At 35.6% G+C, this 14640-nt stretch overlaps 1 protein-coding gene across 2 annotated transcripts in view; it reads left to right on the top strand.

Annotated features, from left to right (window-relative positions):
* EDEM3 (ER degradation enhancing alpha-mannosidase like protein 3) overlaps positions 1 to 14640 on the top strand; it is a 76220-nt gene that overhangs the window by 32854 nt on the left and 28726 nt on the right. The window contains exons 8-16 of one of the 2 annotated variants that reach the window (XM_049868112.1): positions 633 to 738; positions 2494 to 2591; positions 4606 to 4731; positions 4920 to 5003; positions 7032 to 7115; positions 7630 to 7754; positions 11933 to 12098; positions 12344 to 12498; positions 13431 to 13584. In XM_049868112.1, the coding sequence (XP_049724069.1) occupies positions 633 to 738; positions 2494 to 2591; positions 4606 to 4731; positions 4920 to 5003; positions 7032 to 7115; positions 7630 to 7754; positions 11933 to 12098; positions 12344 to 12498; positions 13431 to 13584 (1098 nt within the window). Of the gene's footprint in view, positions 1 to 632; positions 739 to 2493; positions 2592 to 4605; positions 4732 to 4919; positions 5004 to 7031; positions 7116 to 7629; positions 7755 to 11932; positions 12099 to 12343; positions 12499 to 13427; positions 13585 to 14640 lie in introns of both variants that reach the window. The other variant, XM_049868111.1, reaches the window with a different exon arrangement.

Genomic DNA, 14640 nt, shown 5'->3' with positions numbered 1-14640 from the left:
CATCCTTTTATCCAAAGCCAAGAATTTGATTAGAAATTTTAATTTAATCTTGAATGGATAAAAATAAATGAAAATAAGAAAAGAGAATGTTATCAGAAGGTTATAAGTTTGGTATTATCAAATAACTCATTAGCCTAGTTGATTTACTAACTCTTCACTAACAGTTGCATGCTATTTGAAAAATAGAATCTGAACTGTCTGTGTTTCAAAGACAGCATACCAAATTAGAAATCCTTTGCTGATTTTCTAAATAGTGGTGTCTAAGGAGATTTTCACTTTGCATTTGAATTGTGGAAGTTATTTTAAGAAGCACGTTTTATGATGCAAGTAATTAATATCATTTAATAATATATTGTATGTGAATTTGAACCTGTGTTATAAGAGTAGATGGGTAGGATAGTCTCAAAGTAAGATCATAAATATCATTTCAGAGTCATTTTTTTAATACTAGAATTGATTGGCTGCAAAAGAACCAAGATTTGATTTGTAAGGAAAATTTAACGTACGTTATAAATGGTTATTTTAGGAATTTTACTTAAAGTATTCTGCAGGCCTTTGATTTTTGTTTCTTTGTTGCCTATTTGTTAATCATTTACAATTCTTTAAGAATGCTTTTCTTTTTTTAATTATAGGAATATGCAAGGAAAGCTCTTGATTTTCTCTGGGAAAAAAGACAGCGAAGTAGTAATTTAGTGGGTGTGACTATTAATATTCATACTGGAGATTGGGTACGCAAAGGTATGTAAATTGGGCTTTTAAAATTAATCCTTCACAGCCTCAGAATGGTTGGCAAATAATGGGTTTTCATTTGTTAAAACAATCTCTGAGACAGTATAAAGTATAGTTTCTCTCAGGATTGATGGAATTTTAATTAATTTAGCTAGATTTTCTTTGGTGCCAAATAATGACACACTTAATCTAGTTGATTTAGTGTTCTATTCCATGCTTAATGGGTATAGCATTATAGATGACATATAGGGTATAGCTGAGATACTAAAACTGATTTCCTTTGAGGACTAGAGTACCAGCGTGCCTCAGCCGTCTCACATCAAGATGTAGTTGAGTGAGAATCTGCATTTAATAATGTTATCTCCTATCTTTATGTTTTGTCCCTCCCACCCTTCTAGAAATAGAATATAGTATAGTAGTTAAAAGCATAGACTTTGGAGCCATGTTGTTGGAGTTCAAACCTCAACTCTTATTGTGAGATTTTGGGCAAGGTATTTAAGCTCTGTGTGCCACTGTATCCTTATCTGTAAAGTGGGGACAATAATGGTATCGACTTCATATAGTTATTATGAGGATTAAATGAATTAACCATCGTAAAGTGCTTAGAACAACGTGTGGCATGTGCTACACATACTATGAAATAAGTGCTCAGAGCAGTTACATGATATGTGTATGTATTACTCTTTTAAACTTATAGGATATCAAAAGGATATCATGTCCTGTGTAACCTTTGAGACTTTTTTCACTTAATATTATATTGCTACGATTCCTGCTTATTGTGGCATGAAGTTGTAGTTCATTCTTTTTTGAATATTCCGTTGGCTGAATAAACTGCAGTTCATGCATATTTAAGTTGCTTTCCAGGATTTTGCTATTGCGTATAGCAGTGTTCTTGTGTCTTCTGTCGCACATGTATGTAAGTTTCACTTAACCACACAGCTAGGAGTGGAATTTTGCTCCTAGGGTGGATTAGTGTTCAGCTGTGGCACCGTGGTTAAGCGTTCGGCTGCTATTCAAAAGCTCGGCAGTTCGAATCCACCAGCTGCTCCTTGGAAACCCTATGGGGCAGTTCTACTCTGCCCTGTAGGGTCGCTGTGAGTTGGAATCGACTCAACAGCAATGAGTTTGGTTTCAGGAGACGATGTCAAATTGTTTCCAGTGTTGTTATACCCCTTAACGGTTTCACCAGAGATCCTGTGAATCTGCACCCTCTCCGATGCTTCGTGTTGTCAGACTTTTAAAGTTTTTGCCAGTCAGACAGGGTATATAATTACACCCAGCTGATGTGCGTTTCCTTGGTCCTGATGCTGTTGAACACATGTTCATGTTTATTGCCCAGTATGCTTCCTTGTTTTTTTTATGGATATTCTTGACTTTTGTCAACTTTCTGTTGGATTAGTTGTGCTTTTGAAAAAAAAAAATGATTGATTTGCAAGAATTCTTTGTATATTTTTGACACTAATTCTTGGTCCATTGTGTGTATTGAATATAGCATCTTTTGGTTTATAAGTTGTCTTTTCACTTTCTTTTAGTTCAGTTTTTCAAAGTAAGATTTTTTTTTTTTTAAAACACACAAACTATTATCAGCAAAGAAAGTATTACTTATATGGTAAGGTTAATTTTTTTTATAAATATGTAATATTGAAACAGACCATTTCCTGTTTAATTTTTCGTTTGTAGTGTACTATTAACCTCACTTGTAATCTATAAAGAGTTTTAAAGACTTGTTTAATGAAGAACCACATTTATACATATTTTCCGTAGATAGTGGAGTTGGAGCAGGAATTGATTCATATTATGAATATCTATTGAAAGCCTATGTCTTGCTTGGAGATGACAGTTTTCTGGAAAGATTTAATACAGTAAGTTGATCCAATTTTATATTAATTTTGGAGCCAATTTAATTTCAATGCCAAATTTTGATAGAAATTCAGTTACCTGAGTGACATTCTGAAAAATGATTTGTTTTTAAATGTGTAGTAGTATTCTGTCAGTATTCTCTGATGTTGGACAGGGACAGAATAATAGCATCAAACATTCCAAAAATTAGTTTACAATTTGGGGACCAGTCCTGCAGAATGACATCATGCTTGGTAAGTAGAGGGTCAGTGAAAAAGAGGAAACCCTCAATGAGATGGATTGACACAGTGGCTGCAACAGTGGGCTCAAGCATAACAATGATTGTGAGGATGGCGCCCAGACCGAGCAGTGTTTCATTCTGTTGTACATGGGGTCACTATGAGTCGGAACTGACTCGAAGGCACCCAACAGCAATAACATATCCATCTCTTATCAGAATTTTCCCTGGTCTGCCAAACAGATGATAAAATATGTAGCTTTGAGTTTTACCTAATCTTCTTTTGTACAAGGAGGAGAATTTATTGCTAGTTAACTTTTCATTTTGAATTCTAATTCTTTTTGAAATCTTGGAAGTTTGACCTAGTCTAAGTATGCAGGGCCCGGGAGACTTGGAGAAACTAGTGAATGTTTCAAAAGCAGGTCTATAAATTTTAAGTCTGGGTCAGAACTATAGACATATTTCTTGGGAGAGGGGGAAGATTATTAAACCACATCGAATTGCTTTTTTTTTGTAATTGGAGCAAACTGAAATGAATATAGCAGACTCATCAGCTATATAACTACATTCTTTTTAAAATAATTTACCATTTCTTGCCCACGCATCAATTTGCCCTCATTACATCTGTGAGACAGTCTATATAGTGGTTAAAAGCATGGGCGTCTTCCTGCCTGGGTTTAAATCCTTGTTCTGCCACCTACTAGTTTTGTGACTTTCGGCATGTAACTTAACTCTATTTGCCTCTGTTCCTTGCCTGCAAAATGAGAATACTAGTACTATTTATAGGGTTATTCAGAGAATTAAATGAGCTGATACTTATGAAATGAATAGGACAATGTCTATCATATAGCAGGTAGAGAGTAATAAAAAAAAAATTTTTTTATAGTTATTAAATAACAGATAAGTTGACAAAGAAAACTAGTAAAAGTCTTAATTAGTCATCATTTGAATGTCTGAAAAAGCACTATCACATGTATTGTTTATTAGATTCTAACAAGATTTTCCTGAGGCAAATGGAGACAGATACTATTTTTCATGGCTTGTTACCATTCATTGATTCTAACAGCTCAACCTCTTGTGGCGAAAGCTGAGAAATATCTACAGAAGAAAACGAGAGAGGGGTAAAACAGTCTCTAAGAGCGTAAAAAGCAAAAATAGCAGACCATGAGAGTGGCATTGGACGTGTTAATTTAGGTGATGGTGAACACCAGAATGTTACATTAACTGAGACGGTAACTAGACATAGGAGAAAACTAGAATAATTCTGTAAAATAGAAGCCTGTGGCTCTATTCCAAGAGCATCGCTGGGGCCACAAGGCATATTAGCCATGGGCTAATACCACAGCAAAGGAATGTTCAGATCTCCCCTGAGAAGGTCCCATATTAGTGTAGTGATTAATATTCTGCATCTGAGTTAAAGGATACAAGGGAGCACATATATTAGAAGAATTTCCGTCTAAAGTAATTTAAATATATAAGTAGTTATTTAAATATTTAAATAGTTAATTGATAATTATTATTTAGGAGCCCTGGTGGTACAGTAGTTAAAGAGCTAAGCTGCTAACCAAAAGGTCAGCAGTTTGAACCCAACAGCGACTCCTTGGAAACCCTATAAGGCAGTTGTACCCTGTCCTTTAGGGTCACTATGAGTCGGAATGGACTTGACAGCAATGGGTATCACTATTTAAATTTATTTGTGTATAAATTTAGGTTTAATTTGTTCATGGTGCTATTTAGTATAATGTGTTTAATACCTCTTTTCTCATCTGCTTTCATGAACACATACTGTGATCTTTTAGCACTACGATGCCATAATGAGGTACATTAGCCAGCCACCTCTTCTACTTGACGTGCATATCCACAAACCAATGCTGAATGCTCGGACTTGGATGGATGCTTTGCTTGCCTTTTTTCCAGGCTTACAGGTAGAAAGAACTCTACTATTTCCTTAATATTAAAGTAAGAGAACTATAATTAAGTACATTTGTGATTACTGAAATTGAATTACTAAAACAGCCACATCTCAAAACTATAATAATATAAATATTCCCTTTATATGATTATAGATAAAATCAACTCATATTTTATTAGGTAATTTGTTGTTGACTTCTAGGTTTTAAAGGGAGATATTAGACCTGCTATTGAAACTCATGAAATGTTGTATCAGGTGATTAAAAAACACAATTTTCTGCCAGAGGTAAGCAAATAATCTTTGGAATTCTAATTTACATGTATAAATGGCTAATTTAGAGATTTCTTGTTGTTTGCCATAGAGTCAATTCCAGCTTACACCGACCCTATAGGACAGAGGAGAACTGCTCTATAGTGTTTCCTAGGCTGTAATCTTGACAGAGACAGATTACGAGGTCTTTTCTCCCATGGAGATGCTGGGTGGGTTCAAACTGCCGATCTTTCCGTGAATAGCTAAGCACTTGGTGTTGTGCCATCCGAACCCGTTACCCGTTGATGTCAAGTCGATTCTGACTCATAGTGACCCTATAGGACAGAGTAGAACTCCCCCGTAGGGTTTCCAAGGAGCAGCTGGTGGATTCAAGCTGCCGACCTTTTTTGGTTAGCAGCCTGAGCTCTTAACCACTGTGCCACCAGGGCCCCAAAAACCCACTGCCCTGGAGCCTGACTCACAGCAGACCTACAGGGAAGAGTAGAATTGACCCATAGGGTTTCCAAGGAGCAGGCGATAGATTCAAGTTGCCAACCTTTTGGTTAGCAACCAAGCTCTTAACCACTGCGCCACCAGGGCTAGGCACCTTAATTTAGAGATAGAAAATGTCATGTTTAAGGCTTGTTTGTTCTTTTTGTGTCTTCCTACTTAGTTTATTTATTTAAGTTTATCTTTGGGTTTATGCAGTATCATATATGTTTTTACTTTCCCTCATGTATTAAAAGAATCCTAGTTTTGGGTAGGAGGCCCCAGGTACTGCAAGTGGTTAATGCACTCAGCTTCTAATTGGAAGGTTTGGAAGTTCGAGTCTACTCAGAGGTGTCTCATAAGAAAGGCCTGGCGATCTGCTTTAGAGAAATCAGCCATTGAAACCCCTATGGAGCACAGTTCTACTCTGACACACTTGGGTCACCATGAGTCGGGGTGGACTCAACAGCAACTTTTTTTTTCCTTGTACTTTAAGGTAATGCTGACATTTCGTTAATTTTACTTAACAAGGGAAAAAAAATCTGCATCCAGTTTTCCAACCTTTCCTGATCCCTACTGTGAGAAGATTATCTCATTCTAATTTTACGTGTACCCACCAGCTAGGGAGATCTCGTCACTTTATTTTGGAGAATGCCAGCTCTTGCTCATGCCAGTTAAAAATTGCTCTGTCTGATTTTTATACATAATATTAGTAATAAATATTCTTGGTATTTGATATGGCAAGATTTTTAATAGTATACTTTCCAGAAATATACCATTAAAATTTTCCAGATTTGTATACGGCCTTGCTAAAATGGAAGTACTTGAACCAGGGAAGTAATAAGAGAGAAAGTAAAGACAAGGAGGAAACCCTGGTGGCATGGTGATTAAGTGCTACGGCTGCTAACCTAAAGGTCGGCAGTTCAAATCCGCCAGGCGCTCCTTGCAAACTCTATGGGGCAGTTCTACTCTGTCCTGTAGGGTCACTGTGAGTCGGAATTGACTCGACAGCAACGGGTTTGGTTTTTTGGTTTTAAAATGGAAGTACTTGAACCAGGGTAGTAATAAGAGAGAAAGTAAAGACAAGGAAAAAGAAGAAACAATTATGTAGACCACAGGATCCATGTAGTGGCATTACTCAGTGTCATAGTTTTTTCTGAGTTTTCTAAAAGCTAAAACAATTGTTTTAAAAAGTAATTCCATTTCATTGGTAAAAAAAAAAAAAATTAGCAGTCTTTGCAAAATTGAATTGTGACATTAAGCAATGAAAATTGATGTTTTATAGAAAATTATGTCATGATGGACATTTTAATTGGAAACCCTGGTGGCGTAGTGGTTAAGTGCTACAGCTGCTAACCAAAGGGTTGGCAGTTCGAATCTGCCAGGTGCTCCTTGGAAACTCTACGGGGCAGCTCTACTCTGTCCTGTAGGGTCGCTATGAGTCGGAATCGACTTGACGGCACTGGGTTTGGTTTTTTACTTTTTGATGATCTAATTTATATAATACTATGTATTCTAGAACTAATTTTTTTAATCATATTTTTTTACACCTAATTTGTATGCTGTCTTGTTTAGGCATTTACAACAGATTTCAGAGTACACTGGGCTCAACATCCTTTAAGGCCTGAATTTGCAGAAAGTACCTACTTCTTATATAAAGTAAGATAATTTGTTTTTGTTATTTAGCGCCTATTCTCTGTTCAGTATGTCACTATTTTAATAATTGGGTTTTCAGAGTCCTCATTTAATGTTTTGTTATAATGGTTGGATTATATCATGGTCCTTAGGATTATTAAAGGATGCAAGAATTGCTATCTGCATTTTTTGCCTTTTCAAAATAGTTATCTAAACATTTCTTTAAAGAGAAATTTTATATTCTAGAGCTTCTTTCTAAAGCATGTCTCTTGCCTTCCTTCATTTGGGCAGCCTTTCTGGGCCTTGGAAGTTTAAAGGTTAAGGTATACAGTTGGACAATGTATTTAAGAAGTGCTCTAAAGCAGATCCACGGCTTATTTTCAGAGCTAGGTTCTGTGTAACATGAGTTCCAGTGCCTGATACAGTGCTTGGCACCCAGTTGGTAGTCAGTAAATTTTTGCTAAATAAATAGGTATACAGTAAAATGTAAGCTATATATACAAATATATATATATATGTATATTCTCCTTTTTAATAGGCAACAGGAGATCCTTACTACCTTGAAGTAGGGAAAACACTTATTGAAAATTTAAATAAATATGCTAGAGTGCCTTGTGGATTTGCTGCCATGAAGGATGTTCGTACTGGAAGTCATGAGGACAGGTAAAACAACTCCTAACTTCCCCTTTCCTCAGGGTTGCTCTTAAACAACACAAAATGCAACTACTGGTTAGCATTCATATATGCTTAATGCTTTTACGAAGGGTATTTGTGGAAGCAAAGGGTAGTTCACTGTGTTTATTTTTTTCTAACTCTTGAATAGGCTAATCTTAAACTATATGAAAAGTTTGCATCCTTCTCTTAGTGCCTGGCATATAGTAGATGCTCAGCTGATTTTTAAGTAAATGAATGATTGTTAAATATCAGAACCGTGGTATTAGGAATGTGGGTTACTTTCTCCTTTGTTAGCAGTTTCTTTGTACTGTATAAGATGTTGGAAATTATCCTCATAGTGGATGACCTGGATTATAATTTACGTTCAGCCAAGAATTCCTTAAAAGCAACATTGTAGTTAGTGTATACACTCTTACTCTTTTGCTGATTTAGAGGGATTGGAAGACCAGTGGCAGTTTCTGTTTCATTGGATCCTGATAGATGTGGATAATGTGAAATAGCAAGCTATAAAAACTATGCTTTAGTCATTGTGATATTCAGTAATATTCTGGTGAGGTATTCAGAAATCACTTACCTGATTATTCTAACTGTTCAGATATAACATCAGAGAACGCAGAAATAAGGGAGGAAAGGTGGGCAGGGGTTGGGGGCGAGGTTCTCCTGAGTGGCTAGAATTGTAGAATTGACCAGCATATCTCTAAATGAATGCTGAAGCTTGTTCCTTCAATTGGTTAGCAGGTGTCCATTCTCCGTATATTTATTGAGGCCTTTTATGTGCCGGACCCCTGATAGCTCAGTGGTTAAGAGCTTGACTGCTAACCAAAAGGTCAGCAGTTCAAATCCATCAGCCACTCCTTGGAAACCCTATGGGGCAGTTCTGCTCTGCCTTATAGGTTCATTATGAGTTGGAATCGACTTGACAGCAACGGGTTTGGTTTTTTGTTTTATGTACCAAGAGCTATATTAAATTTTGAGGATTAAAGATATGAAGACCTACCCTTTCCCTGGTTGAAACACAGGGTATAGTCAGGTAAACAGACTTTTAAAGCATTGTATAAGTGCCATTGAACATATTGTAGGGGCATGAAACACAAGCTGGGATGTCACAGCCACTGGAAGGCTCCTGGAGGACTGGATCCTGAGCCTTGAAGGATGAGTAAGAATTAAAAAGCGGAGGAAAGGAGTAAAAAGCATTTCAGGCAGAGTGATCTGAGGCATGAGAAACACAGCACTCATCATCTTCTCACAGGCTTGTTCCTTAGCCCCTCATTCAGAGATGTAGGTAATAGTCCATTAGGCTTGGGACCTCCTTCTGTGACCACAGCTGATGAGAAGGGGATAGGTTCCTGGAACCAAGCATGCAGATAACAGCAAGAAGATGGAAGTAGATAGCCTGTTTATCTATTTGTAAATTTATTGACTACTTTCTATAATCCAAGTGCTCTTCTAAGCACTTTATATGTTTAACTCATTTGACTCTTACACCCTCCTCTGAGGTATAAATTCTACTATAATCCTGATTTTATAGATGAAAAAACTAAGGGACAGAGAGATAAGGGCACTTGCTCAAGGTCACACAATTAGTAAGGCAGAGTCAGAATTTCAGCCAAGGCAGATTGGCTCTTGACTGCTATGTTACACTGGCAGTTCATTCAAGGAACAATAATTAGGCACCCTACTGTATGCTAGGCTCTGCACTTTGGTGTGAGGATGGAATGATAAACTAGAACCAGCCTCTGCCCCCCTGTGGCTTGTAATTAATGAAGAAGATGAATGTGTAAAGAAACAATCACTACCACGTGATGTGTGTTATAACGGGAAAGGGCGTAATAGGTTGAGGAATTTTACTCTGTTTAGGGAGTTCCATTCTTCTAAACTTAACATCATTCTGATTTCCCTGCATTCCTTACCTGGGGTTTTTTTTGGACCACTTACTACTGCTTTGCGTGATTCTGATTGTAGTTCAGTATATAGAGTATCTCTTAAAATAACCACACTCAAGATGTGCATGGAACAACACATTGTTACCATCTGGATTCAGGCTAGAGATTTCTAGAGCTCTTGTTTTGTTAGATAGTTTTAGATTAGATTAGCGAGTTTGCTAATTCTCTGAGGGGCCAGTGGCCTTAACACCCTCTGTCCGGTTGATGATCAGTCCCCTGTGGGAGCACTGTATCTCTCAGATGCATTTAGCTCCACAAAAGGTTGAGAACTACTTAATCTCCATGTTTATCCCAGTATAATTTCATTTTGCTGATTTTTTCCTTGTTTCTAACCAAAAAGAGAGTTTGTATCTCATCTTAGTTACCTAATGTATTAGCTAAGGTTTTGAGTGATCTGCAGTTTGGGTAAGCGTGCCTTATGAAATTTTCATCTAAATTGTTGGGAAGAATTTCAGATAGGGCCATGACCAGTGCCTCATGGCATGGCCCTTGAGAACTTTAAGCTACAGCCTCCTTCAGTTGATTGCTTATCTCTCTACAGATCTCCTAGCACCCTTCTCTGACTCAACAGTGTACACACACATAAAAAAATACATTTTTTAAATTGGAAGTATCTGTATTTTCCTAATAATAGATGATCATTACAAAGAACTCACATGGCAAATAAGAATATTAAATTTTTTCCTAAGACAGTTCCCTCTACTTGTTCTCACAAAGATAACCACTGATAGCAATTTGATAAACAGTCTTCCAGACATTGTTATTGCCTGTGTATTTGCATTTGTGTGTACGTTTATGGTTTTTGATAGAAATTAGATCACATGATACCCATTATTCTGTAACTTGCTAGCTTTACCCTGGTTGTATTGTAGTGACCTTACCATGTCTCTATTCTTTTCTACGTTTTTACAAATTATCTGTTTCTTACTCAGTTGTAGAATTTGCCAAAAATCAGCATCTTGCTCATCAGTCTATAGTTCTCAAGATAGCATTTGCTCGTGATAATAATTGTCAGTCATCCAGGAAAGGTTAAATTATGATAAGTGTCTTGCAGGCTGCCAGGGACGTATTTTATCCCTTCTGAAAAAGATTAACATCCAAAATGGCCAAGTGTTTTGTTCCAAGATAAAAAATCATTTATGTGTATGAGTAATAATAATGGCTGTATTTTTCCAGCTCATCACTGTATGCTAAATAACTGACATATAATATTTCATTTAGTCTTTACATTAATGTTACAAATATAATAATTATGATGTCCCTTTTACAGAAGAATAAACTGAAACCCTCCAGTCACACAGCGAGTTCGTAGAAGGTCCTTTTATCTCCACAGCCCATGTTCTTCATCACAGTGTTCCACTGCCTCTAGCTGTTTAAACTTGCATTCAATTTAATAAACATTTTATTGAGTGCCTCCTGTGTGCCAGGAATTTCACTGGGCCAGAATTTCACTTGGCCAGAGGTGTGAGACTAAAACCTGTCCAGTAAGCTATGAGTTATTTATTACTGCAGAAAGCTAGGGTGCCTTGGGAGATAGTAAACTTAGTTAAATGTGATATTACTATAACTCCACCTGGCATCTATGTTCTATTTCTGCCATTTTTAATTTTATAAAATCTTTCCTTTAAAATAATTATTAAAACGTTGTTATAACATTAAATCATTTAGTATAGTAGCATATATTTTTACCCCCTATATTTCTCCATATTCCCTTCCTGATAGGTATATAAATATTCACAAAGTTATAGTCAAAGTGCACATGTGATATGGTGTCGTACTTTCTTTACATAGCATCTTGTAAATGATATCCTTTATCTTTAAAGCCTCTTGTTTATCACTTAAGTGGCTGCGTAATAAGTTCCATCAACACTGTATTACTTTATCCAGTTCTGTTAACATTGATTGAAGATTCCTTTGTGATTTTCAGTAGTAAAATTCATCTGTATTAACTCCCTGCTGTTAATTCTCTATAGAAGAAACTGAAAACATTGTCATTAGAAGGCCAATAGGACAGCATTGTCTGCATTTTGACAAGATTTAGTGTACCTGCATGGTAGGCACCCCTGCCTGATCTTTTTCACCCAGGGAATAGATAGAGTCTATAGTTCTTTGGACATCTACATTGGCAAAGATAGGGTTATTGATCTTGACTCTATGGCTTTCAGATAGTTGACATTTGGATATTTTTGTGTTCTTAGATTTATTTGTGACCCTTTATTTTAGAATGGATTCTTTCTTCTTGGCTGAAATGTTTAAGTATCTTTACCTATTATTTGCGGATAAAGAAGACATTATTTTTGACATAGAAGATTACATCTTTACAACAGAAGCTCATCTGTTACCTCTTTGGCTCTCTACTACAAATCAAAGCACCTCTAAGAAGAACACAGTGAGTTACATTTTTGAATTAAATGTCTTACTCTCTTTTTTATTTCTGTGTGGTTTTTTTTCCCCCAAGTGGAAAATAATTCATAGCTACAATTTAATAAATATATGTGTGGTAAAAGGAATAGTACGTTTAATGTTTTTTTTTATTGCACCCTGTATATACTTATTCCATTAAATGTTTTCTTTTAAAAAAACATAATATTAAGTAAAATTACTTTTATGTACATATATTCTTTTTTATTATAGACTTCAGAATATACAGAACTGGACGACAGTAATTTTGATTGGACTTGTCCAAATACTCAGATTCTCTTCCCTAATGATCCACTGTATGCTCAGAGCATTCGTGAACCCTTGAAAAATGTGGTGGATAAGAGCTGTCCTAGAGGCATCATCAGAGTGTAAGATATATTACTTTATATTTGTTAATATCAAAGTTAATTCTTAGTGAGTGACAGGGGATTTAAGGAACTTTTTTTTTATATCAACAGTCAGACCAAAATGCAACAGTTAGACCAAAAATACTAAAGTATATACTAAAAAAAAAAAAACAAAAAAAGCAAACCCATTGCTGTCAAGTTGATTCCAACTCATGGTGACCCTGTATGTACTTACTGTTGAGTGAAATAAAAATTATAAGTTAGCAAAATTAGATAGCAAAACTTATTCTGTGGTAATGTCTTTTTTATTTTGGAAATTTTCCATGTATCTTCTGTTTTAACAAAGTAATAATTTTCAATGGCAACATATAATAATTTTTAACTTCTATAGCTCATTTTTACAAAGAATGGTTTCATCAAATATTTCTACTATAGTTTTTTTGTTTTGTTTGATTTTTATTCTTGATTGTTAAATAAAATTTCTTGGCTTAATAACTTTTTTTCTTCCAAAAGGGTTATATTAGAAAGACCATTGCTAGGAAATTTTAAAGAATTATTTTTTAAAGTGAGCATTATCATTCACTAATACAGGTATTGTTTTGCTTTTAGTATGTTTGGAGAAAAATCTGTGTTTTTAGAGGAAAACATCAATAGTAACAACCCCCAAGCCAACTTGTTCTATGCCCTCTAATAGTTATAATGCGGTTGACTAATGCTGCCTTACAGCTAAAATACATGCTTTTTAACTGGATAAAATACTGTTTGAAGCTATATTGCTTATTTATAACCTAAATTATATGTAGGAAAAAAATTGTTGCCAGTTATTCCAGTTTCATTAGTTCTAAAACTAGCACTTTTGCAAGTATTTAACATTATTGATACTTGATTTATTGTTATTATTTTACCAATTCTAATATGTAGTTTTAAGCCTTGCTTATAATTACTTTTAGCAGAGAGGAGAGTTTCAGGAGTGGAGCTAAACCCCCTCTGAGAGCCAGAGATTTCATGGCCACTAACCCTGAGCATTTAGAAATCCTGAAGAAGATGGGGGTGAGTTTGATTCACCTCAAAGATGGGAGAGTCCAGTTGGTCCAACATGCAATCCAAGTAAGACATTGCTATACTAATTAGATACCGTCTCTTCTGTACCTTTTTGTCTTCGTTTGCTTTAATAAAATTATGGCATTTGGCATTTTAAAGCTTTTAATGTTTGGTTTAGAATTAGAGAATCAGAATTTTAGGAATGGAAGTATCTTAAAACCATCTAATTGAACCCCTTTGTAGTATAAATCAATAACTAAATTACAGATAGATTTGGTAATTTCCTTAACATGGTCAAATGTAGGACTCAAACCTAAGTTTTCTATTTCTCAGTTTATTGACTTTCCACAATTTTATTTAGAGCATAATCTGAAAAGCTAGTAACTAGTTTTAACATTTATATCTCTATATTTTACATTATTTTTGTTTCCAAGGAACTGCTGAATCTAAATATTTTATTCATTATAGAAATAAAAATTTACATTTATTTGTTTATACCCCAGGAAAGATAACATGCCTTTTTGGGAAAATTTTATAGATTTTTTAATTTAAAAGTTTTCATAACATAAGACCTTTAAGTGACTTACCCTTATTATTAACACACTGATTCTGGGAAAGTTTACCTAGTTTGCTAAATAATTCTTCAGCCTAGAACCATATTCAAAACCAAAAATAGAAAAAAACCCACATGCATTACCATCAAGTCAGTTCCAACTCATAGTGACCCTACAGGGCAGAGGAGAACTCGCCTATAGAGTTTCCAAGGAGCTGCTGGTGGATTTGAACTGCCAACCTTTTGATTAGCAGCTGAGGTCTTAACTGCTGTGCCAGCAGGGCTCCAGAACCATATTTCAAATTCATCCTTTCCACAGCCTCACTTTCCCCTCAAAGTTCTAACTCATTTATATTCTTGCCACATCCATCCTTCATTAAAGAATATTCTGCCTGCTTCTTTTAAGTTTCACTCACCATCACTCCACAGTACTGGGAGTGGTATTTCTGAAGGAATTGCTTTCACTTTGGCTTCATTGGTGAAATGCTCTCACATTTTAACAATGACCTAATTGCCATCTAACGACCTCACGTGATTTCACTTTTCTGAACCTGTTGACTGGCCCCTTC

The sequence above is a fragment of the Elephas maximus genome, chromosome 24 (genome assembly GCF_024166365.1).
Source record: "Elephas maximus indicus isolate mEleMax1 chromosome 24, mEleMax1 primary haplotype, whole genome shotgun sequence".
Taxonomy (NCBI): domain Eukaryota; kingdom Metazoa; phylum Chordata; class Mammalia; order Proboscidea; family Elephantidae; genus Elephas; species Elephas maximus.
Note: the sequence above shows the minus strand (reverse complement) of the source record. Positions and strands in the feature narration are given on the sequence as shown.